This window comes from Betta splendens, chromosome 8 (assembly GCF_900634795.4).
Source record: "Betta splendens chromosome 8, fBetSpl5.4, whole genome shotgun sequence".
Taxonomy (NCBI): domain Eukaryota; kingdom Metazoa; phylum Chordata; class Actinopteri; order Anabantiformes; family Osphronemidae; genus Betta; species Betta splendens.
This window is the reverse complement of record NC_040888.2, coordinates 10,453,057-10,475,360: the sequence shown is the minus strand read 5'-3', so window position 1 is coordinate 10,475,360 and position 22,304 is coordinate 10,453,057. Positions and strand designations below refer to the sequence as shown.

The following is a 22,304-nucleotide window of genomic DNA, read 5'->3' as shown; positions in this document are numbered from 1 at the left end:
ACTACAAAATACTGAAATATGTCTCTTTAAACATACAGCACCATCCATTACTAAACCAATAAAACCTTTTTTCTACATAAAGGATTAGAAATAGCCACACATAAACTTGCACATACACCCTTGTGTTGTTACTTTTAAGAGAACAGGTAAATATATAACTGCAAGTTCATTTTTAAGTCGTAATTTGTCACAGAAAATAAACACAACTTTCTCCTGAGAGAATTTAAAATTAAGAGTATGTCAACTGGTAAGTAAGACTAACTAAAGTTTCTTTAGACATCATTCAACAACCTTCATGGACGGAACAAGCTTTGACTATTTTTAAAACAGCTTTGAATCTCTTTGAAAGATATTGATATACCGGTAAATTCGTAACCAGTTAAAATAATAACTTTTAACTATAGTCAGTTATAATTTAATCTGATAGATCTTACTATTCTCATTTTTTATATATTATTTTTTATATATTATTATATATCATTATTTCATATAAAAAAGATAAAAGTGTTATTGTACCTTTTTCTAAAACATGAGGGTAAACTTCCTACACATTGACTAACATCAAAATTTTATTTTGTTAGAAGTCCAAGATTAGTGCTGTGTTTCTGGGGCAGTCAGCACTGGCATGACCAAATGCTCCCCCAGTATCATGGATTCTTCTTTCAGTCCGATGCAAATCAGAGGCATCAAAAGGCATCTTTGGAAAGTGACTCAGTCTAAACTGAACCATTGTGGGACAGACTCGCCGCAACAGTGGGTCTTTCTCTCTTCTTATATCCAAAGTTGTGTTTTTCCAAAGCCCTTTGTGTCTAAATATGCATCTTTCCATCTCATTCAGAGGCTTGTCATGCCTTAGCTTTGGCCATCTTCATTCGCTCAGACACACTTTTGATGGGAATTCCTCTGCGACTCACTTTGACGTGAATAAAAAGTGTGGCTGGGGACAGACTGGAACCATCTGCCTTTAACAAGTGCACATGTCGATAACCTGAGAGAAGAGCGTAGCACAGATGTTACACAAAGCCTGAAGATGTGGTCACTGTTTACCAACACAGAGTGTGTTTTTAGGAGTACCTGTGCGTATGCTTGTGAAAGGTAAAGTAAATTGTCCCACAAAGTCATTTTTGGACGTGTGGTCGTGGTCCTCCACAACAAACCGCACCAGGGCCAGTTCAGGCACCTGCATTTGGAAGCTCAGCGTGCAGTCCCATCGCGGGTTAAAACCTGTAGAGGGCGCACATGAGCTGTAAATACATGACCCAGACAGCCTCTAAACTAACTCCTGAGGATACTGAACAAACGAGAATGTAACATGTCAGAGATCTGCCCAATGAAGTGAAAAAAGTTAAATAGTAAATACAAAAACAAAAGCAAATAAAGCATCAAATTATCCTATAAAACACAAATTACAAAACCTGAAAGTAAAATAAAGAAACATAAATCTTTACAACCAGTAAAATAAGATAAGATTTCTAAATTACCATTATTATCAATGCGCTGTGTTTTTTGTTTTGCATTATCAATAGCCACTCCATGAATTTCCACCCACACTTGCGGATCCACAATGGAGCTTGCCTTCTGCGTGTTGATTTTTGGCAGCTGCTGTGCAGATATTATCTTAAAAAAAGATCAAAATACAATCAGTCAGTTTACACAGGAAATTTTGAATGCATTCAGTTTCATACATTTGACATCCACATTTGTAGAATCTCACCACATCTGCATATAAGGGGACAGGTATGGCGATGTTCAGTAATTTAGATCCAATGAATTAGTATATTTACTTATAATAAAAGGTGCAAGGATTGTTCTTTGACCCAAATCTTGGTTTGCATAAGTTGCTAAAATTATGACATCCTAATATCCTAAAAACGCGGCTTACATTTTGTGCTTTATGTATATATTTAATCTCTCCTCTCACCCGTAGAGTCAGCTGGGTGGGGATGTGGCCGGGTCCTCCCCCTGTGTTCTCTGGGTTAAAGTCGGATGTCGGGCTGCACAGGAAGCTCGGTTTGATGACGTAGCCACAGCGGCCGTTGGCGAGGAAGCAGCCCTGGTTCAGGTCCATCTGCTCACCGGGGGTCTGGAAGTTTAGAGCCACTGGACCAAGGAGAGTGATGTCACCAACAGAAGCATGTCAGCATGAGTGGTTGAAGCCCAGCGACATCCATGTGTTGTGATGTGGCCGCGGTGCATGTGTGCACTGCGTAACATTCACTGACCGCGTAATGATGTTCAAATGAATTGCCTAAATTTGCAGCAGCCATAATAAGCCTCCTAGCTTCTAAGTGGAGTGCTCACCCATCTGGCAGCCACAGTTCCACATTTCCTGGGGATCATAGTTGGATGATTGGAGGCGCTGGCCAGAAGGGTAGATCCGGCTCAGCTGCCTGCTGTTGTGTCTTACGAAAAGCTTTCCTGCAAATGAAAAGGCGGAGAATCACATGTCACGATGCACCGGATGATGGTGATGCTCTCTGCAGGACCCGCTGCTGTACAGCTGTAGCCCCAAAACGCCATTATGCCCGGTGTACCAGAGTCTTTGATGAGCCTGAGGGCTTCGCTCTCGGAGAAGGAGGACATTTCGTTGGGCGGTTTTTCACATGCGTTTCCAAAGCCGTGGAAGGGAACACTCCTGCAGTACACCACCAGGTCAGACAGCTCCGGGCTCAGTTTGGCACTGACCTAGGAAAAGCAAAGGGAAGGAAACTGGTGGAATAACTGACTAGTTGGTGTTAACAGCCTCTCAGCTTCGCTGAACTGACCTTTGCAGGATCCGTCCTGGGCGTGTTCTTACTGCCCGTTAACTCGTCGTCCGAGCTGGAGGAGAAGCTGGTGGTGCTGCTGGTCTTCCCCACCTGCCCCAGGTGAGGCGCGTGCTTCTTTCCTTTCACCAGAATACGCCCCTTCAGCTCCTGTAAGGACGGTCCGTATCAGTAGGCGACGGCCAGAGGTCATTCAGTCATTCAGCTGCGTTCAAGTGTCTTGTACCTCAGGAGAAGGCAGCTCCTGGATCAGCGGACTGTCGCTGAGGGCCTTGGTGAGCAGTTTGTGGCCCAGGATGGTGCGGAGGTGTTTGGCCATGACGGCCTGCTGCTCCACGGAACAGTGGTTCTCCAAGGACAGGATCAGAGGGTACGGGGACGCCTGCGGGAACAAACACACCAGGACGCGTATGCCGAGCCATTAAAAGGCAATTAGATTACGCTGTAACTATAAACCGAAATGCTGCAACGCTGCGTGAGAGCCAAGTATGTAACCACAAAAAGTGTAGGAGGGTCTGACAGCAGGGATCTGGATTTGTTTTACTGATTTATTGCTGGACAGCTGAGGACACAGTGGGTCACGGGGGCTTTACCTTGAAGGCATACTGGTTGATGGTTTCGATGACCTCCTTAAAGGGCACTTTGGAGGTGAGCGTGTGGCCGTGGTAGATGACAGGTTCGCCTTTATCGCCGTCCCAACAGTCCAGCTCCACGCAGCGACAGCCCTGATTCAGAGCCCTGACGGAGGCAGAGACCGGACATCCTGCACCATCGGGTATAAGCACGATCTGAATGTTTTCAGAAGCGATGAGGTACCTGATGTACGGTTCGGTGCTGCTGGCGCCCGTGACTTGGTCCTTGGTCAGGTAGGTGTTGTGTGAGGAGGAGATGAAGTAGTGGGCCAGGGGGTGCGTCATGTCCTGGTGGACCCGGGCATGGTCGGGGTTGAACACGTCGTTCTCCAGCGACAGCATGTACATAGTGAAGCCGTTCTGCGTCATTAACTGGTTCTTCTGAGCTGCAATAAACGGCAAAGTGTTTCCATCATTTATGTTTAATGGGAAAAATTATTTAAAGCTTTTCAAAATAAAATTATTGTTGTTTTTTTTGTATTTGCCCTTTTTTACTTTATCTTTCTTATAATGATATAAACTCAAAGGTGAGTATTGCTCTGATAGTTTATTATTAATAGAAGAGCATTATTATTTGTTTTAGCTGCTTTTTACTTTGACGCAGGAGACACAGTGTAAACTCCCCAGTAACATACCCCACTCGTTGAGCTCATAGGTGAGTATGAGTTTCTGAGCGTGGCCCAGCGAGGCGTCCTCGCCTTGGTCGCCCAGGAAGTCCCTCAGCTCCGCTATGGACAGCACGCACCCGTTACTCGAGTAGTGCCTGAACACGGCGTCCAGCTCGGGCCGACGCATCAGCTCCCTGCAGAACTCCTCGATCTCTATGTGATCCAGGCGCCCGTCACCGGATCGGTCACACCTCTGTAGAGAGCAGTGAGTTAGAAACGACTACTGAGCTCCTGATTTGGGGTGGGGAACATTGGAGAGAGGGGATAAGGACGCGGTGGGGGCCTCGCGGCTGCCGCGATAATTAAACCCAGACTCTGGGTGTCAGAGGAATAACAGTGAAACAACCCCAACAAGCTACAGCTTCATATGCATCATACGCACGCCCCTGACCTTGAACAAGGCGCGGGCGTAGTGCTCGCTCAGGTCGATGTTGATCATCAGCAGCAGCCGCTTGACCTCGTCGTAGCTCATCTTGCCGTCCTGGTTCTGGTCGGCTCGCCTCACGTAGCCTCGGAACCAAGTGAGGAGAGTTAAGGAATAATGGCAACCTAATCACAAAGCAAATATTCAAGGCAGTTTGTGCAGCTGCAATATTGCGACTTATTGTGTGCTTTAAAAAAGGCCTCAGTTTCCAGGTCCACTGAAGGTATTTAGACTGTAATAAAGGCCATATTCATAAACTGTTACTGCCCCATGTTTCTAAATGAAGAACGACATTAAGGGGACTTGAAGCGAGGGGAACTCCACAGCTTTCACACATCAAAGTGTGTCTCGGGTCTTTGGGAGTCTAGCTATTAAAGTTGTTTAATCCCTGGTGTGGCTTTAAGGGAGCTACCTGAAATCTGTCAAAGAAGAGGCTCCGCATCTGAAAACGAAAAAGAATCTCGGGCTCAAGAGTGACATCTATAATCCCCTCAATATGTCTCACGTCTGCTTCATATTAGCAGCCTCAAACCCCAGCTGAACTTTGTCTAGCTGCCCGGTGGCTAACGCACAACCACCAATAACTCAGCCGCAGCACAAACGCTGGGCGAGAGGTTCTAGTTCCTACGCGGCTCGAATGCAGCGCAGCCACTTTGGGTAAAAGCACTTGTTAAATAAAAGCGGTGCTGTGATTGAATGAGTCATTAGCAGCCAGATTAAATTTGGTTTCGTGCAAAGCCACGCTCTCACATCACGCTTTAAGCTCAGCGTGGTATCACCTAGGCGACTGAGCGTCCACTAGACAATTACCTGCTGCTGTTCACATTTGAAAAAGCAAAACTAACAATTAGGAGAATTGGGCAGAAAGATTAACTAAATGTAATGTAATAAAGTGCCTGATACTAAGACTCATATTAACCTTTGGCTACGAGGGATTGTGATTAACAGCTGGACTATATATAGATGGGTCTATTTATTGAGTCATTACTGCTCACCTTCGCTATGTGGGTGTGGGGTGGCACATGAGACGGTCACCATAGCAATGCTGCCTAAGTTACTCTATATTTATACTCTCTTTTTATTCTGGCGTATTGGATGTGGTGGCAGAAGAGCCATTCAGTGATGAGGATATTGGTCCAGTTTGTCCTTCTGACTCATGGTGGCCACGCCCTCCTTTAACGCGCGCAGCCCTCGCACCCAGTGCTGGGCTTCGGCCTCGCACGTGCACAGCAGGTCCAGGCTCTTCCTGGTTCCTTTGAAGACCACGGTGAAGCACCGGTTCTCCGGCACCGACCCGGACAGGGGCCTCAGCGCCTCCGACTGGCAGCCTTCGCGCACGCACTCCACCTCCGTCACTGCGACTGCGGGAAGACACGGGAGAGAAGAAGATGCGATTGTAGAATATAATATGTGCTGCAGATGCTTCGCGGCAGGATATTTTTAAACCGCGTCTTTATGGCTCCTAGAAAGTATGAGAGTGAACGCTGCAGCTTTCTGCTGACAGTCAGTGAGCGGGTCCTTAGCATGGGTTTTATAGGTGTAGTGTTACTTTGGTGTGTGCTACGTCGACACAGTGTGGAGACATTTAGCAGAGGAGGTTTGACCACGCTCATCTTATATTATAGGACAAAATTAGATAAGCCGACACATGGATTAAATGATAACACAATAGGAATTCTGCATCTGCAATTCATCTGCATGTGGTCTGTTTCCACATGAAACAACCTACAACACTGCTAAGCATCGCTGACACTATATCCACACACACACACACCATGTTTGAAACAAAACAAACCAACCCAACAGTTATTAGTCAATGTTAAATCAGGAAAGCAACTATTCAAACACTCATACGACTCATAATGGCCAGCCAAGTCAAACAGTCCCGATTGATCTTCTGGGATCTGAATCGAGGTGATCACTCAGTGGGCCAATAAGCAGCTCCACGCGGGACAATGGCCCCATTCTCTCAGTGGAGGTCATAAAACCTCTCTCCTGCCAACGTCTACTGAACTAGCCCACATTCCTCGTTTGTGCTTCTCCCAGAGTCATGGCAAAAGTGGCACGTGTGTGTGTGTGTGTGTGTGTGTGTGTGTGTGTGTGTGTGTGTGTGTGTGTGTGTGTGTGTGTGTGTGCGTGTGCAGTCAACCCCCCGTGCTAACACAGTGTGAGAGTGGAAGAGACGCGGCGTTGAAACGCAGGCGTCGGACCACACGGGACCTGGAGAAGCGCCTGGAGCTCGGAAAAGAGGAACCGAGCCAGGACTCCGTCTCACGCGAACGCAAGGAGACACGCACATCAGTCCGCCGTTACTGTCGGCGTTTGCCCTTCGGAGGTTTGAACCTCTATTCCTGGCAGGGCTGCAGCGCAATGAAGACGGCCTTCACCACCCGCTGACCCACTAACTAACTCAGGCGTCTCCTCTTGGACTGGGAGGTTATTCCAAGAGGGGAGTGAGCTACTGATCAACTGTAAGACATAGATGAGAGCAGCTGAACACCGCTGCAGCCTTCACACAGTCACTTACCTCCTGCTGAGATTCAAACAGCTTCTTGGTTGACATGCACGTCTCAGTCTTTAAATAGTTTCTGTAATTAACACTCGCCTGTCCTGCTGTTAAAGCGCTATCGTTTTATTCACCATGTGATTCAGGGCACAAGCATAACACTGAGACAGCACAGCTGAGACGAAGTGAGCCGCTCACATTAAAAGCATTAGGTTTGGTCCATTGCTGCTCTAACTAAAACAACATCCAGTTATTCTTTCAGCGTTTCTAGCAAACTGAGAATAACTGAGCACCAGCAGTGTAATTATTGACCTCGCACACCGTACCTCTAATAAGCTGCTTTTCCATTTGTAAATTATTGGACGGTGTGGTGCAGTTGGCAGTGAAAAGACCGTGCCCACTGTGACTCAGAATCAGAGTCGGGGAACCACGAACGGGATCATAGCGGCGGTTAATGGAAGAGCAGAGATTACATTTAATGATCCCAGGTTTTGGTTCCAAGCTGCGATCAGCCGGGGTAAAAGCACAGGGAGCAGCTGAAAGGCTGCGAGTCCAAACCCACACAGTCGCGTTCACAATAACCTCCCGCTCTCTCTCTCGCGCATAGTTCTGTCGCGTTTTACATCACGGTTAGTTACTGTAACCAGGTCGCAGAGCCCGTCATTAGCCTCCTCATTCACCACGGCAACAACCAACTGCTCTAACGAGGCAAAGTGGAGCAGAGTTCATCAGCCCTGAACAATAGACGGTCGTGTTGACTCACTTCCAGCGTGTCGGTCTCTAGATAAAGTCCCTCCAGCCACCGTCCTTCACTCCTAACCTGACAACGCTGAGTTCCTTTTCGCGAGGAGCCTCGTTCGCGGATCTTGGTCCTCTGCCCGTTTTCCCTCACACTCCTCCTTCACACTCACACGTCTGCTGGGACTTGGCTTTGCGGGAGCTCTTGGTGGACTCGCACCACACGGTGAGCCCGTCCTCCAGCAGCTGCAGGGTCCGGCTCTTCTGCCACCGCGGCGAGCGCACCTTCACCATGCTGGAGCCCCGCATCATCACGCGTATGTCCTCGTTGTCCACGAGTCCTGCGGAAACACGCACAAAGCAAGAAAACAAAGACATGACACACTGAATGCTGAGATGTATTTCACTCTTGGTCAAAATGAAATGCCTTCAATTGTTGCTACTACTGTACCATTAGTCCAGATGATAAAAGCTGAGCCTGAGGTATGTGTAGACATGCTCAACGGTTACTGTTACACTGTCACAACAGCTGAAAGCCCAGTCATGTTGTAACCCTGGAACAGAAAGTACTTCTGTGTCCGGTGGTCATCAAGTTGCCAAATCCTCGTTTAAGCCAACGCAGGAGAGCACTTTTACGCGTCGAGCCTAAAAGCAGGCTTGGATTTTGAGTTGTAAAGTATTTAAACAGCAGTTGTTGAGTCCAAGGTTCGAGCATGACCGGCCTGGAGAGGGTCCATGGTGCAACTCATCCCTGACAACATGACGTTGTGGTCTACAACAGAGGAAATATGGAGTTCCTGATAATTATGAGGAGGTTTGTCTCATTAAATATTTCCTCCCTCTGTACGTCGAGTAAGTTGAATAAGACCTCTCAAGAAAGCTATTTTCTCTAAATGAGGCGTTTGTCACATGTCAAAATGATCTTGGGGGCTTTTCGTTGCCTCACCTTTAAAATTCCGTGCGGACACTACTCACTTTCTTTGAATCACAGTTAGCTCCTCACGCTGTCAGTGCCAAACGGCTCACACAGATCCCCAGGGGGCCCCAGCAGCCACAGCACAACAGAAGCAGACCCCCACTCCACCCCCCGACCAGAGACGAAGTGGGTGCAGCGGAGGACGTCTCTCCATCGGGGTCAAACACAAAGGACCCCCCCGCCCCCACCCCACCCCCAAAACAGCCCTCGGCCCATAAGAACCTGTTTTTCCAAGCTGTCGCCGCATGCAGGGCATTCCCACAATCCCAGCAAAAGGTCGTAATTACCTGCAGGTCACCGATCATGCTCAGCTGCCCAAACAGCCCCGACTGCCTGTGACTCATCCCACCTCGGCTCCACCTTTTCTCTAGAACCTCAGCCACATTCTTGTCCTCCTACCTGCGTCGTTTCGCTCTGTTGAATCTAACCGGGCCGCAGCTCTGCGCGTGTGGGCAGCTTCACCCAAACCTTCCCCGGCTCCTAAAAAGAGCCACGGGCGCGTTGGTTCAGGGCCGAGAGCCCGACCGGGGCTTTTGTTCGCTCGTCCTGCAGAAAATCTGGTTGACGGCCACTTCATCGGACGGCGAGGGCCCCGCACGCCGCCTGGCTAGCAACCGCACGGGTGCATTCTGATGCGAGAATGTGTGCCACAGCGGACGAGGACTGTGCCATGTGCTCATGAGCCAGTTCAACGAGTAGAGAAGGGCACGAAACCACAAGCAACATTAAGCTCTGTACAGAGACTTCTTCTGCTTCTTAAACATCCACGGTGATGTTCATTATCAATATATTACAATCTACAATTAATGTCCAGTTTTACCAATTCTGTAAATACATTGGTGGCATTCATGTTAATAAACCTAAAAGTTATTTTTCAGCAGATGCTGTAAAACTGCTGAATAACCTGCAGCTTGGATTTTAGAAAACAGGCTCAAAGAAAAAATAAAAGCAGAGAACGGTTCTGCCGGATCAGCGCTAGGAAAACACGCCAATGAATTCCATAAGGCACATTTCTCCGAGGGTGGATGAGCAGTGTGAGGGGCGTGGGGGGATGGGGGTGGGGTCTCCCCACAGAGAAGATCAGAGGAAAACAACCCAGTCAGCTGGTCAGTAATAGCCTGCATCTGAGTGATACATACCAGCTCCCCCGGGGACACGGTTCACGTTTCTGTCAGCATCACGGGAGACGGCGGGCGAGCATTATGCAGCTGCACAAAGACAGACGGGTTAGGATGAGCCGTGGGCCCGGCCCACACCTCCAGGTGGCGAGAGGGCCGCCCTGGCTCCGCTCAGAGCGGGATCTGAGGTCGGACAAAACACCGGTCAGCGAGAAAAGACGCGCGGGTCCCCGGTGGCGCTCCCCGACCCGAGAACCCGTTCTGCTGAAAAAGGATCAGAAGCAAAGCCGGCGGTATTGTGAAAATCCCAGCGGCTGCCAACGGCTTTTGGACGGCACAAAGGAGAAGATGAAAGCCACGCGGCCTCTTCATATGCGACCGAACATCAGCGGCTTTCACTATGAATAACACACATTTCATCATTACACTGTGTCTTCGGTGACTAATGCGTTCTACCTTAGCTTGATTGAAGTTATTTGTGCAGCTACTCTGTGCAGTTTTCACAGCTCTGCACAGTTCCCAACAGCTACGGAGCTGATTTATAGGCTGCATCTGAACATCTGGAACCCAGAAATATTTAGTTGCTGGAATTTCTTCCCGTGCTTCTGACATTTATTGAGGCAAATACTGAAATGCTGATGGGAAAACCATTATGTGTGAGCTGTTTACTCTGGTACGAGTGGAAATGAATCCAATTTCCCTTTGGATTGTTAATGCTGTGAGGATTTATAGTGGACATAAGCAGGTATATGACCAAAACCTGGAGTGTTTGCTTTACAGTATTTTGATAGGTTTAAGATTTCTGCCTGGAAAATAGAGTGAGCACACCAGAATTATAACATCAACGTACATGTTATAATGGCGTGGAGCTGAAGCTCTGAATATCAGATTTGTATGTTTTAAAACAACGTAAAGCTTCTATAAAGCAACGATAGCAAAAGCGTTCAAGCTAAACCTTAATTCCTGTCACCTCGTGAATGTTTTGCTCCAACACTACAAAAAAAAAACAGGATGATGTTTTATATACAGTACCAACATCGTTGTTTACAATAATAACTTCATGCACTCATCGACTTTGAAGATCATTTCAGCAACACTATTTTTTGCAAAAAGCAAATGTGTTTAACCTGTACAGGTGAAATGCCTGAACAGCAACAGTAGCTCCAGTACAAACACCCAAACAAGCTGTGGGTGTTGATTGTGTAAATTCTGAGCAAATGCACAGAGTAAACATGACTCCGCGGTCACCTCTGTGTCTGTGGAGCGCAGCGTCATTTAGACGTAGACTTACAATAGTTGGGGGAACAGACACGCGGGGGCCGCTCCTGAGACGAGGCCCGCGTGACTCCAGTGGGTGAGAGAAGCCACAGGGTGTTGTCTACTTGGTGGAAGTGAGGACTGAACAGCTGCTGCGTTATGATGAGTTGAGTTCCATCATTCACTGTTTGCAGTGCTGACAGATGCATATTACATGTTCAGGCACAGCTTCATAAGTCAACCATCATGAATGGGCCACAGCCCCTGCAAACACCTTGTTGTCCTAACATTACATAACTTTAAAGGTTTAGTTATTAAAGTCATATTTGTTAGACTTTTTTGAACAGCTGTGTGGAAAGACTGCTGTTTGTTTCATTAAGGGTGCAGCCGCTGTTCTTCAAATAAAATGCCCCGCCGCTCTCTACCACCTGTGCGCTGACTGTGGAGGAGTTGCTCTGTTGATGCTCAGCGGGCGTCTGTTTTGGTGGAGGTGTGACTGTCAGTGTTGGACTGAGAGCGAGTGGGACGAGATGAGAGCCGCGAGGATCCTGACTCACGTCCGTGGGTCAGTGAGGAACGCAGCGCTTCATTATCACATGATCTGCGCAGCAACCACACGCGCGTGCACTCGCACGCACGCACGCACACACACGCACGCGCACGCACGCACGCACGCACGCGCTGCCACCTCCGTATGAAGTGTCACTGAGATTTCATTATGCTCAACGTGTGACGTCATTTCTCCATGCAACCACATAAGAACTTTGCTGGGAAAAACGATCCCAAAAACATGCAACAACTGTAAATAACTAAAGGCGTTTAACAGCGTTATAATCTGACAAACAAGTACCAAGTAACAACCAGCAGGGAAACTAAAAAGAGCACTTTATATAATCACCGGTTGCCCATGTTGATGCCGACTAAATACCTCAAGGGAAGAAAGAAAACGCATCGCAAACATATATTTGAGTCCGTCTACAAATGTCCCGATACCAGGCTGTGAGCAGGAGGCACGTTCGCCCGCTCGTAGAACTTCTTCTTACCGAGCCTTTTCAGAGGGTCCGTCGACTTTTCCCCAACTTTCCTCCGCTGCTCTCGGGGACTAGACATGCTGCTGCCGACGCGTTCTCTCACTCAAAGACGCTCCGGCGTAGTTTTAGACCGGCTCAGCGAGCGAGACCTGGAAACTGGACTCACCGCCCGGTCCGGTGAGCGAAACGGGGCGAAGTGTGAGGCTGCAGGTGTCTTCAGGCGAGTGTGGATTTGTGTCGCTCCACAAACTCAGAGACAGAGAGAGAGAGAGAGAGAGAGAGAGAGAGAGAGAGAGACGAGCGCAGTGGTTATATCTTTTCCATATGTTTAAAAAGTCCCAGCCGGTCCTGCGATCCATGCCTGCGCGTAATATGACTCCAACAAACGCGCACACTTTACGCCCCCTGGCACACACACACACAAACACACACACACACACACACACACACACACACACACACACACACACACACACACACACACACACACAAATACCTCCTGACGAACTGTGGGACACGCGGAAAGTCCGCAGCTACGTTTGACGTTTTGACACGTGCAATTATCACGATCACATAAATGAAGAGTCCCAAAACTATTACTACAACTACTACAACAAAATATGTGGACAAGCCGAGACTTGAACAGACCTACTGCTGCTCTGTTCACACAAGGAGGATTAAGTTATATAAGGTTAAATTCTCCAGTTGTCATTTTGTGACATGTAACGTGTTCGGTCCTTTTTCTTTGGTTTCCTTTGTCTAATTAAAACTGGGTGTTATTCACTCTGTTATAGGATTTAGACGTATGATTTAACATGTAACAAGCGTTCAGCGGTTGTCTTCGGCGTGACGTCACTGGCTGGTGCTCACACTCTGCTCTCATTTCTAATAAGAGAAATAATTCTTCATGACGTTATAAAAAGAGCTCAGCGTCTAAACTGGCAACAAATTCACACATGTGTGTTAAATAATCATTTCCTCGTTGAGGGTGTGGCTTCCAAGACAGGAACACAACATCCAAGTTTATTTAAGGATTCATCACAACAACAGGGATAATTTTACAGTAACATACATAGTTGTCATATGCTGTTTGAAACTGAAAATACAAACACCAAAAGCGTTGTTTTTGGATGGAACAGCAACAAATCTTAGAATCATAGATACCTCAGAAATGAAAGCAAATGAGAAAACTTTTCATTTTACTACTTAATGTGCAAAATTTGTCTAATGGAGAAATCATTATAAATCCCAGGTCTAAACCTACGAAGGCAGCCACGATAAATTCCACCAAATAAATATATAAATAAACATTTTTGACACAAAGCAGAGACAGAAGAAAGTCTGTATTATAAACAGAAAAGCTACTTTTGGAATTTGTCAAAGAATTGTGATACAGCGCCCCCTGTTGGTTATTTACAGTAACTGCTAAACTCCCAACAATAATCAATCCTGTATCAAATATATATTCTGCAGCCATGTGTGCAGCACGCACCTACATGCTGATATAATATGGTATAAAATCAAAGGCAGGGTTCTACTTCTCCAGGGGGTTCCAACAGAGGGGTGCAGAACTCAACAGGGTGGCTGGAGCAGGTTCCCCTCACGGTGAGAAGAAAACATGATCTTTTCCGATACCTCAGGCCGCAGACGAATAAACAAGCCTGCTTCCAGGGTGGGTGGCGTGCGCTTATTGTGCTGTGCTTCCTCCACTCACTCATTTCATGCAGCCGATGCCTCCCGTGTCTGTCGCTGTTGCAAAAACAACAACGTGGAGTTGCTGCGTTCATGGAAATCGAAAGATCACAGCCGCCCATGCGGAGCTGGATATCAATCATTACCTACGTTTACACTTCAAGGCCACGAGTGAGCCTATAACAAAGTCGCTCGCTGCTATCTCCTCTCAGTTGCAACCACAACCACGTTAGATAGGGTGAGATTAAGTCATGTCTGCTAATCCCTGCAAGCTGTGATCTATGCAGGAGCAGCTCTGGTTCTGTAGCTGCACGGCTCCTTGATTCGAGAACATGGGAACCCTCGGCAGGATTTCTCAATCTCACTAGGTTCCGTACGAACAGGAACGTGTCACGTCTTCCTCAAAGGATCCCTCCTTCAGCCGAACTGAAACTCTGCCTGCTTCTATTAGTAGAAGCACCAGGCCTGTGTTGTTTGCAGCCACTTCCCAGGCTTCACAAGCAGCGCTAGCAGAGAGCAGTCACCTAAGTTACCATAAGAGGACACGGGCTGAGGAACACACGGACGCGCGCGCAGCCCTTTGTGAAAACTGGCAGGAAAGTGTGTGAGATGCAGCGAAACATGCACAGCTACAAATGCAGTCCATGCACTGACTAAGTTCTGTCCATTAGACAATGAGGCATTGTGTGTGCAAGCACCCTTCAGTATCATTTCATTTCACATGCTTATCATAAATGTGCAATAGTGCAATACTTACAAAAACAATTAATTCTACCCCTTTTTCCACAATATGCTTGTATTGGTTGTTTTACATATTCTTAATCAATAGTTTTAATAAACTAGACCGGCTAGATCGCTATTTGACTAGCTTGGTTAGCGGGTTGAATCTAACTAGTTTGCTAACGTTAAGTAGCAGCCAACTAAAAGAAAGCTTTAGTGCTGCTTGCAACACCAGGGTCTGTCTACGTCCTGAAACTCAACTAGTTCTTCGAGGGTTTCATGTGACGGAGAAATACAAACGACGACTGTTTTATATCCTGTTCGTGTATTTTTACAAGCCGCGGTTCACATTGTTCCAACAGAGCGATCAAACCACAAACGGTTACATTAATCGCAAGAATGAGACGGAAACTCTCAAGGGAAGCGTTACTTTCCAGCAAATACGCCGACCCCGTATCAACACACTGGCCTAGTTAGCAAGCGGTTAGCCTTGCTCGTTTCAGTGGCGTTACTCATTTGCATCTTTTATATTCAATATATCCACAAAAACCCGGAATCTTTGCTTTAATAATGACGGTTCACCGTTTATATTTTTGACTTCTGCTACGGTGTAGCGTAGGCTATTTAGCATTAGCTAGCCTAGCTTTATAAAGTGTGTCGTTGATCGTAGGCTTTCTTTAAATATTTTGCACAAGCACTATTTTTATTTTTACTTATAATGCGTATTGCTTCATACTTTATTGAATGATGCGGTGTTTAGCCTGGTAGCGTCACAACACAGCGCTTATTTACTAACCAACGTTAACGTTTGGCTAACGTTAGCTAGCTAGCTTATCCTTAGCTGTTAAGACGACACAACAGTGTGAAACTAACACTGCGTATCAGAACATGGGTTGCGCAGAAATACTCAGAACTGATCTGGACCATTCCGTCCACCGTTAACGGGATTATTGAGCAAGCGTGAGATCATCTGACCCACCCTTCGACAACGAAAGGCTCGAGGATGTGGTCGCAACGGTAGCTTCACAATAAATGTCGTTTGTTTACGCTGGTTCCACAGATCCCCGGAGCTCGTGCAGCGCAACGTATCACTCCGCACACCACGCTGAATATTCATACAGAAACGTATAACACTCTAACATGTACCACAACGGTTTGTTTGCATGCAAATAAATATAAAGATATCACATTGTGAAAAAGTGTTGAATTTACTTATTTTGTGGCGTTAACATTCAAAGCGGACTAGTTTCGGTAAAATAGTTTCTTAATATCCTTTAAAATGGAGGAGAGGTTTTATTCTAGCGTCTATTCGCTATTAGGCTGCGTAACAATTAAATACAAAAATAGTCATATTATCTGTCTTATAAAATATGTTACTTTGACCCAGTGACAATATAATGCTCTTCAAACGTGTTAAAATGCACTTATATTTTCTAACTTTTAATCGTATCCCCTATGTGTGAAGATAGTAGCGTCCATAAAAAATACTCCGGACTGTTCGCTTGGTGTGGAGTGCGTGCTTTTGATTGACCATTAGTCTACCCAATCAGAAAATACCTCAAGCTTAGCAACAGCAAACTTGCCATCTTAACCAATCAACAAAGAGAGAGGTACCCGTTCTTCTACTACAGATCCTACCTTTTGATTGGTTAAAATGTACGTTGCGTTTGAGAGACTTGTGGACCATGTAGTTAAATACAGAAGTCTCCCCTAGTCTTTGACGGTATTTTAAACGACGTTTCCCACAATCCATCAGGCGTTACGAGCAGTAGCATGCGCAGGGCTAGAGGCGGAGCCGCTATATAAACACGAGCTCCCTCTTCTTGAGTATCACACTGGACACTGTTGTAATAGAGGAACGTAGTCTTCGGGTGAAAGATAGCTCTGACAGTATCGAAACAGTTAATGGTAGTTAGCGACAGTTGCTCTGACAAACCCTTGGAGGAGTAACAAGTGATTACTGTTCGGAAGTTTACTTTTACATTGCGAGAGTTTGTTTACAAATTTATAAACTTTTTAGTGATTTTGGCTCATTCTGGAACGAGTATATTTTTGTTTATATTAAGTTTTTTAGTCTTTTAATGAACTTGTAAGCTCGTTTCTTAGAGCATAAAAATATTTTAAAATGCGCTAAGGCGGAGCCATCGGAGCGGATCATCAGGATGACAGAGCCAGCAGAGCCGACCGATCACCAGGAAACTTCAGGCAGCCCCTCAGGTGGGAGCAGCGAAGACGCTTTGGAGCATCTCCCAGCCAGCGACCCTGGTGGACCCGTGAACGGCGACAGGGGGCGACAGAGAGACCAGAAGCAGCAGCAGCAGCAGCGGCGGCGGCGGGCGGAGAACTGTGAGGATGTCAACACAGACAAGTTATGGCAAATTAAAGGCGGACAGGGGGAGATGTGCGCAGCCTTAGTTGCCGGAAACGAGCTCCAAAAGTGCCCGAATTCAGCTCAGCCTCACCAGAAGCCTGATAAGAAGTCACCGGACGACGGCGGTCACACTTTACAGGAGAACGATGACGAAGACGGAGCCGCACACGAGCCCTTAAACCAGGTGCGAGGGGAAGGTTTGCACGTTGACTCCGACACGGGCTTGGATGCGCGTGTGGGCAAGAAGAGGCACAGGCGCAGGGCCGCAAAGAAGAAGCGCAACTGGAAGCCGTACTACAAACTTTCCTGGGAGGAAAGAAAAGCCCAGGACGAGAGGGAGACGGCCAGGGCCTCTCGGGTGAGAGAGGAGATGTTCGCCAAAGGGCTCCCGGTGGCCCCTTACAACACCACACAGTTCCTGATGGACGAGCACGACCGAGAGGAGCCCGACCTCAACACCGAGATGGGGGTCCGGCGGCCCTCGGGGGTCGGCGGTCGCATGGAGGACACTGCCAGCGAGGAGGACCTCTTCGACAACGACGAGGAGGACGACGACGAGGGCAGCGGCGGGGGCAGCGACGGCATCGGGCGACCCGGCAACGCGGGCGGGGAGTTTCTGCAGAGAGACTTTTCCGAGACCTACGAGCGGTACCACGTCGAGAGCCTGCAGAATATGAGCAAGCAGGAGCTGGTGCAGGAGTACCTGGAGCTGGAGAAGTGCATGTCCCGCCTGGAGGAGGAGAACAACCGGCTGAGGCGCGCGGTGGAGCCCGGAGGTCTGACCTTGGAGAGCTACCTGGTTCGGCTCCGAGAGCTGGAGAGGGAACTGGAAAGACTGCGGGCTCAGAACACCGAGCTCCTTTTGCAGAACCAGCCGAGCAAGGTCCGGGGTCAGGTCGCCACCAACTAAAGGACACCGGTCACGTAGAGAAAAGCTCTCCAAGGTAAAGCCGTGGGACAGTTTGTCACCTGGACGATGAATCTTTGCATTGCAATGCAATACTTTGTTTCCTTTCTTATTTGGACTGTAGGGCGCCTCCTGCGTTTTTTTTTCACAAAAAGTATAAATATTTCAAAGTAAAATTCTTTTTATAAAGAGAATGTTATCTGACAACATGGAAAAAAATATTTTGTTTCTCTGGGCTAATTTGTAGGTATCCATTGAAATAGTTTAGTTTTTGAATCTAAAAAGAAACATTGTAGTACAGCTAATTAGGCCAAGGCTGATTTGCAGGAGTCCATTTCAGAGTGACAGTTTTACCAGATGTGTTAACATTAATTCAAATAAAACCATTTGAAATTCTGCTCAAACCTGTCATGTGTTGTGATGTCTGCTGTAAAACACAGGAAGCAGCAACGAGAAGCGGTTGTACGTGGCTTTTGTCAGCATGTGAGTATAGGAAGTGTTTGAGGAGATGCTTTATAAAAGGTGTTGGTGAGTTGCATCTGCTAAAGTTATTATTAAATAAAAGGATCTAATGCATTTAGAGCACATTATGTTCATAAGGGAAGGTCAAATACATCTGTGCAAATTGTGTTGACTGATGTGTGTTAAGACTTTCCCAGCTAGAATCTACTCGGAGCAAATGTTCTTTTCATTTAGGTTGAAGATGAAGCTGCTGTGTGCGCAGGGTCAGTCTGTGGCAGAGGGGCCTCGGAGGCCTCGCTCTTCCGCCTCTAGAGGGCGCCGTTCAGCTCGTTCCAAGTTGTCTGCCCGCAAAAGTGCGCGTCTTGCAACATCCCACAATCTCACAAACAAACAGGCGCGTGAAGAACCTTTTTAAACATACTTCTGTTTATTTACATCATATAACCATGCTTTAAAGCACACGGCCATGAGGGAAATGGTTTTAGGCTGGCATCCTTTTAAGTCCAGCCATTTTCATTTGTTTTAGTTATAATCAAGAGCATTTCAAAATGTACACAATACAATATGTTACATATTAAGATAGTATGTACAAAATAACTAAAATACAACAATGAGACATTAGGTAAGTCACATTTCAGACAACACACACCAATTATTGAGTTTTCCTTTAGATGAAGTTTGGGGCTGTTCTTTGGGAAGCTGGATGTTATCTAGCATCACCTAATGCGGTGTTTAGGGTATATGGGCGGTACCATAGTCACACAGTAGATCACTAGGTAAAGGGAGATAAGCTTGGCTTGTTTAAATAATTAAAATAAAACTAAAAGCAGCTGAGAGAATGCTATGCCTCTTCTCTCTTAGCAGCACGGAGAATAGCTGTTCATGCCTGTGTTGACGGCAAAGAGAGTGCATTAGACGCATCCTTGGCTCGAGGTGTGCTCGCGTCACAGCCTCTCATTTGGACTAGTATTTATTGTACACATCTTTGGGTGAGCGTCTCAGTCGTACTATCAACCACATTGGAGGAGGGAGGAGACCCAGAAACACCCGAAAGAAACGCTAAAAAGATAAGAACCAGGCATTGCACCGCAGAACAAAAAGACATTCCAGAAATCAGGCACTTGTAGAAAGAATCTTGAGGTAAGACAAGACTAGAACTTATCACTTCTTCTTTTGCGGTGGTATTTGGTCAAACAACAGATCTCCTGATTTCATGTGCTGCATGTCCACAGTCAAGGTGAGGGCTGAAAGCAGTAGACCTGTGTGAGCAGGCGTTGCATTCAGGTCCTCTGGTGTACCATTTCCCCTGTCAGCCAGGGTTTTATTTAGAGCCTGACCTTATGGAAAACTCCCCATCATGAAACCCCAAGGTAATAAACGTGCAGACGGATGAATCCTCAGAAGGGACGCGGCAAAAACACAGATCACCTGAAGTGAACACGGAGCTGTCTGCACGCACGGATCCTCTCTGCGGCCAAAAGAACAATCGTCACGAGCTCGGTAAAGTACGAACAGAGCTTAAGAGGCGAAGCTCGGCTGAACAAACGGTGAGGTCACCCATCACGGAGGCGCTGAGCTGCCTGAAAACGGTCCCATACACTGTAATGACTATCAGATTACTTATCATGCTACATGTAGTTAGTAGATAGCTTGAATACGCGTTGAAGCAACACTTAGTCACCAGATGCTCGTGAGACTGTGTCTCATTTATCTCACGAGATAAAGGTTTTCCTGCACAGTGCTGAGAATCAGAAAGGCCATCGACGAGGAAATAAAGAACAGGTTTAGTCACGTTTATGGTCTCCTCAGAACAAGTGCTCCCAAGAGGTGAAATCACAATAAGTGTTTTACTTTCATACTATATATAACTATATATATATAGTGAGAGAGAGAGCAAGTATAAAACAAAATGTATATATTAAGGGAAACATTTCAAGTAACATCTTGAAAAAAATGACTGTGCACAAGTTCGAACCATAAAAAATAACTAAAAAAGTAAAAACAAATATGATAACATAATATTTCTATTTACACGGTTAACTTAACAAGGCTTTGTACAAATCTTACAAAATAATTCATCACGGACACCTGCACGCTCAGACGTCGTCACAAACACAACATTATGAACACGTAGGGAGAGAGGCTGCGGGCTGCGCATGGGTGGGTTTTACAGTGTCACATTAGGAAGACTGATGTGGGATCAGCTGAAATGGTTTTAGGCTCGTCTGTTTAACGTGTGTGTAACTTTTGTGGATGGAGCGTGAAACTCCACCTTGTTAAAAAAAAAGCACCATTCTGTCAGGAACCAGGGGGAGGGTGCCCTTCAGCGCCCCCCTCTGGCCACTGGAGGGGATGACGTTTATGAGCCAGACAGGAAGGGTGAGAACGCAGGATTTATCCTTAGCTGAGAGGGTTTTGGCTGTTACTGTAACTGTGAGTAGGGTTGTTTCGCCTCTGTATTATGTCTATAAAAACACACAGAGGAAAGCAAAAAGACAACTAAAGCTTTGGCAACACTGGAGCGCCCCATGCCATGCGAATGGAGCTGACCCGAAAGAAAGTGGGCGCTGCCCGTCACAGGTACTGGTGGAATCTGGAGGTGGCTGCGTGACGTGGAGCCAGTCCCTGATCGAACCCGTCCGGTTCCTGAGGCAGCTGTGGCGTTTTGACCTGGTTGTGAGTGACGGGGGTCGGCGAGAACTCGCTGTGGGTCAGTGGGGGTCTGGTGCCGGAGGCCTCGACCGGGGAGGCCACCACGGTGTGCCGGCGCCAGGCCCGCTTCTTCCGCCGCGTCTCGGGCGACAGCGGCTTCCGCAGCCCCACTCTGCGCAGGTCGTCGGCCGAGCCCAGCAGCCGAGCGCGGACCTGCTCGGCCAGAGACCTGCCGCCTGCGCCGGCCGGCGTGAAGGAGGCCGCCTCGCCGGGCGGCGCCGTGGCTTTGGGTCGGGCCTGGCGCAGGCTCTCCTGGCTGCTGCCGGAGGAGGCGTTGGTTCTGGAGGCGTCCCGGGCTGCTCTGCGCGCGCCTTCGGGTCCAGGGCCGGCGCCGTTGCTCTGGGCCACGGCCTCCGACAGCTCCATGAGGTCCAGGGAGCGGTGCTTGCCCTTCTCCGACTTCAGCTTCTTCCTGGCCAGGGTGTCGCACTGGATCAGCTTGTGGGAGCTGAAGGAAGGCCGCGCGTGAAGTTTGTGCGTGGCGGCGGTGGAGGAGGAGGAGAAGGAGGAGGACGAGGGCGTGGCGGAGCGCGCCCCCGCCTCGCTCCTCTCCGCGGGGTCCTGCGTGCGCGCGAGGGGCGCGGCCGGGCCGGGCGTGGCGGCGCCGGCGGGGGCGGCGGGCTTGTGGTGCGTGTACAGGAAGCTGCGCGGCGCCGCTGGCGCCGGCGCGCTCGCAGGGGGAGGCGGGTGCTTGTCCGGCCTCTCCTGGGTGAGGGAGCGGGAGGCGAAGCCGCTCTCGTTGTCCGTCTCGCTCACCAGCTCGCTGTGCTCGTCGTCGGCGTCGTCCCCCCGCCCCTCCGACCCCAGGCTCCGCCCCAGCGTGGAGAGGGTGGAGTAGCCGGAGACGATGGAGCGGGCGTCCTCTGGAGCCCGCCACGGCGCCTTCGCCTCCGCCCGGGCCTCTCGCCCGCCTCCCGCCTCCTCCCCCGCTTTGCAGGGGGTCACCGCCACCTCCTCCTCTCCCTCGACCGCCTCCTTCTCTCCACTCTCTACAACTTCCGCTTCTTCTTCTTCTTCCTCTTCCTCCTCGTCGTCGTCGTCCTCCTCTCCTTCAGCTCGAGGCGCGGTGTCTCCCACGGGCAAACCCGCATCCTCCTCCTCCTCCTCCTCCTCCACCCCAAGATGACCCGCTTTGACCGGCTCGTGCTCAGAGTCGTCGTCGGTGCTGCTGCCCACGCGGCGGGCGTTGCGGCGCTTCCTGCGTTTACGGCCGGTGACAGCAGACATGATGGAGAGGGTCAGGAAGTCTTTGGCAGAAAGATCTTTCTTTGACCCCCACGACCCCTGGAAAACAGTCAGACCTTACTAAGACGCCTCAGTGTTTA

At 48.2% G+C, this 22,304-nt stretch overlaps 3 protein-coding genes across 12 annotated transcripts in view; 1 reads left to right on the top strand and 2 right to left on the bottom strand.

Annotated features, from left to right (window-relative positions):
* Positions 1–453: 453 nt before the first annotated feature.
* plcd3a (phospholipase C, delta 3a) lies at positions 454–15,573 on the bottom strand. 2 transcript variants are annotated; one of them, XM_029159612.3, is made up of 15 exons: positions 12,128–15,573; positions 7,907–8,074; positions 5,622–5,850; positions 4,457–4,586; positions 4,033–4,258; positions 3,582–3,783; positions 3,359–3,503; positions 2,992–3,147; positions 2,766–2,915; positions 2,535–2,685; positions 2,302–2,418; positions 1,922–2,100; positions 1,482–1,617; positions 1,075–1,224; positions 454–988 (listed from the first exon to the last, which is right to left on the bottom strand). In XM_029159612.3, the coding sequence occupies exons 1-15, from the start codon at positions 12,192–12,194 to the stop codon at positions 846–848; spliced, it is 2,349 nt and encodes a 782-aa protein (XP_029015445.1). In that variant the 5' UTR covers positions 12,195–15,573; the 3' UTR covers positions 454–845. The 2 variants fall into 2 exon arrangements, with proteins under 2 accessions (XP_029015445.1, XP_029015446.1); XM_029159613.3 differs by lacking the exon at positions 12,128–15,573 and adding an exon at positions 8,185–8,747.
* A 775-nt stretch (positions 15,574–16,348) lies between these two features.
* hexim1 (HEXIM P-TEFb complex subunit 1) lies at positions 16,349–18,203 on the top strand. The gene has a single exon (XM_029157817.3). The coding sequence runs from the start codon at positions 16,690–16,692 to the stop codon at positions 17,806–17,808; it is 1,119 nt and encodes a 372-aa protein (XP_029013650.1). The 5' UTR covers positions 16,349–16,689; the 3' UTR covers positions 17,809–18,203.
* A 468-nt stretch (positions 18,204–18,671) lies between these two features.
* arhgap23a (Rho GTPase activating protein 23a) overlaps positions 18,672–22,304 on the bottom strand; it is a 40,113-nt gene continuing 36,480 nt past the window's right edge. For all 9 annotated transcript variants that reach the window (XM_029157815.3, XM_029157812.3, XM_041071990.2 and 6 more), the window contains one exon: positions 18,672–22,263. In XM_029157815.3, the coding sequence (XP_029013648.1) occupies positions 20,842–22,263 (1,422 nt within the window). In that variant the 3' untranslated portion in view covers positions 18,672–20,841. The remainder of the gene's footprint in view (positions 22,264–22,304) is intronic.

Coding starts and splice junctions, on each gene's coding strand:
- plcd3a (XM_029159612.3), bottom strand. CDS start 12,194: ATGTCTAGTCCCCGAGAGCAGCGGAGGAAAGTTGGGGAAAAGTCGACG. Junction 8,075..12,127: donor GGACCCTCTGAAAAGGCTCG/GTAAGAAGAAGT, acceptor GTGTTTCCGCAG/GACTCGTGGACAACGAGGAC. Junction 3,148..3,358: donor TCAACCAGTATGCCTTCAAG/GTAAAGCCCCCG, acceptor TTGTTCCCGCAG/GCGTCCCCGTACCCTCTGAT.
- hexim1 (XM_029157817.3), top strand. CDS start 16,690: ATGACAGAGCCAGCAGAGCCGACCGATCACCAGGAAACTTCAGGCAGC.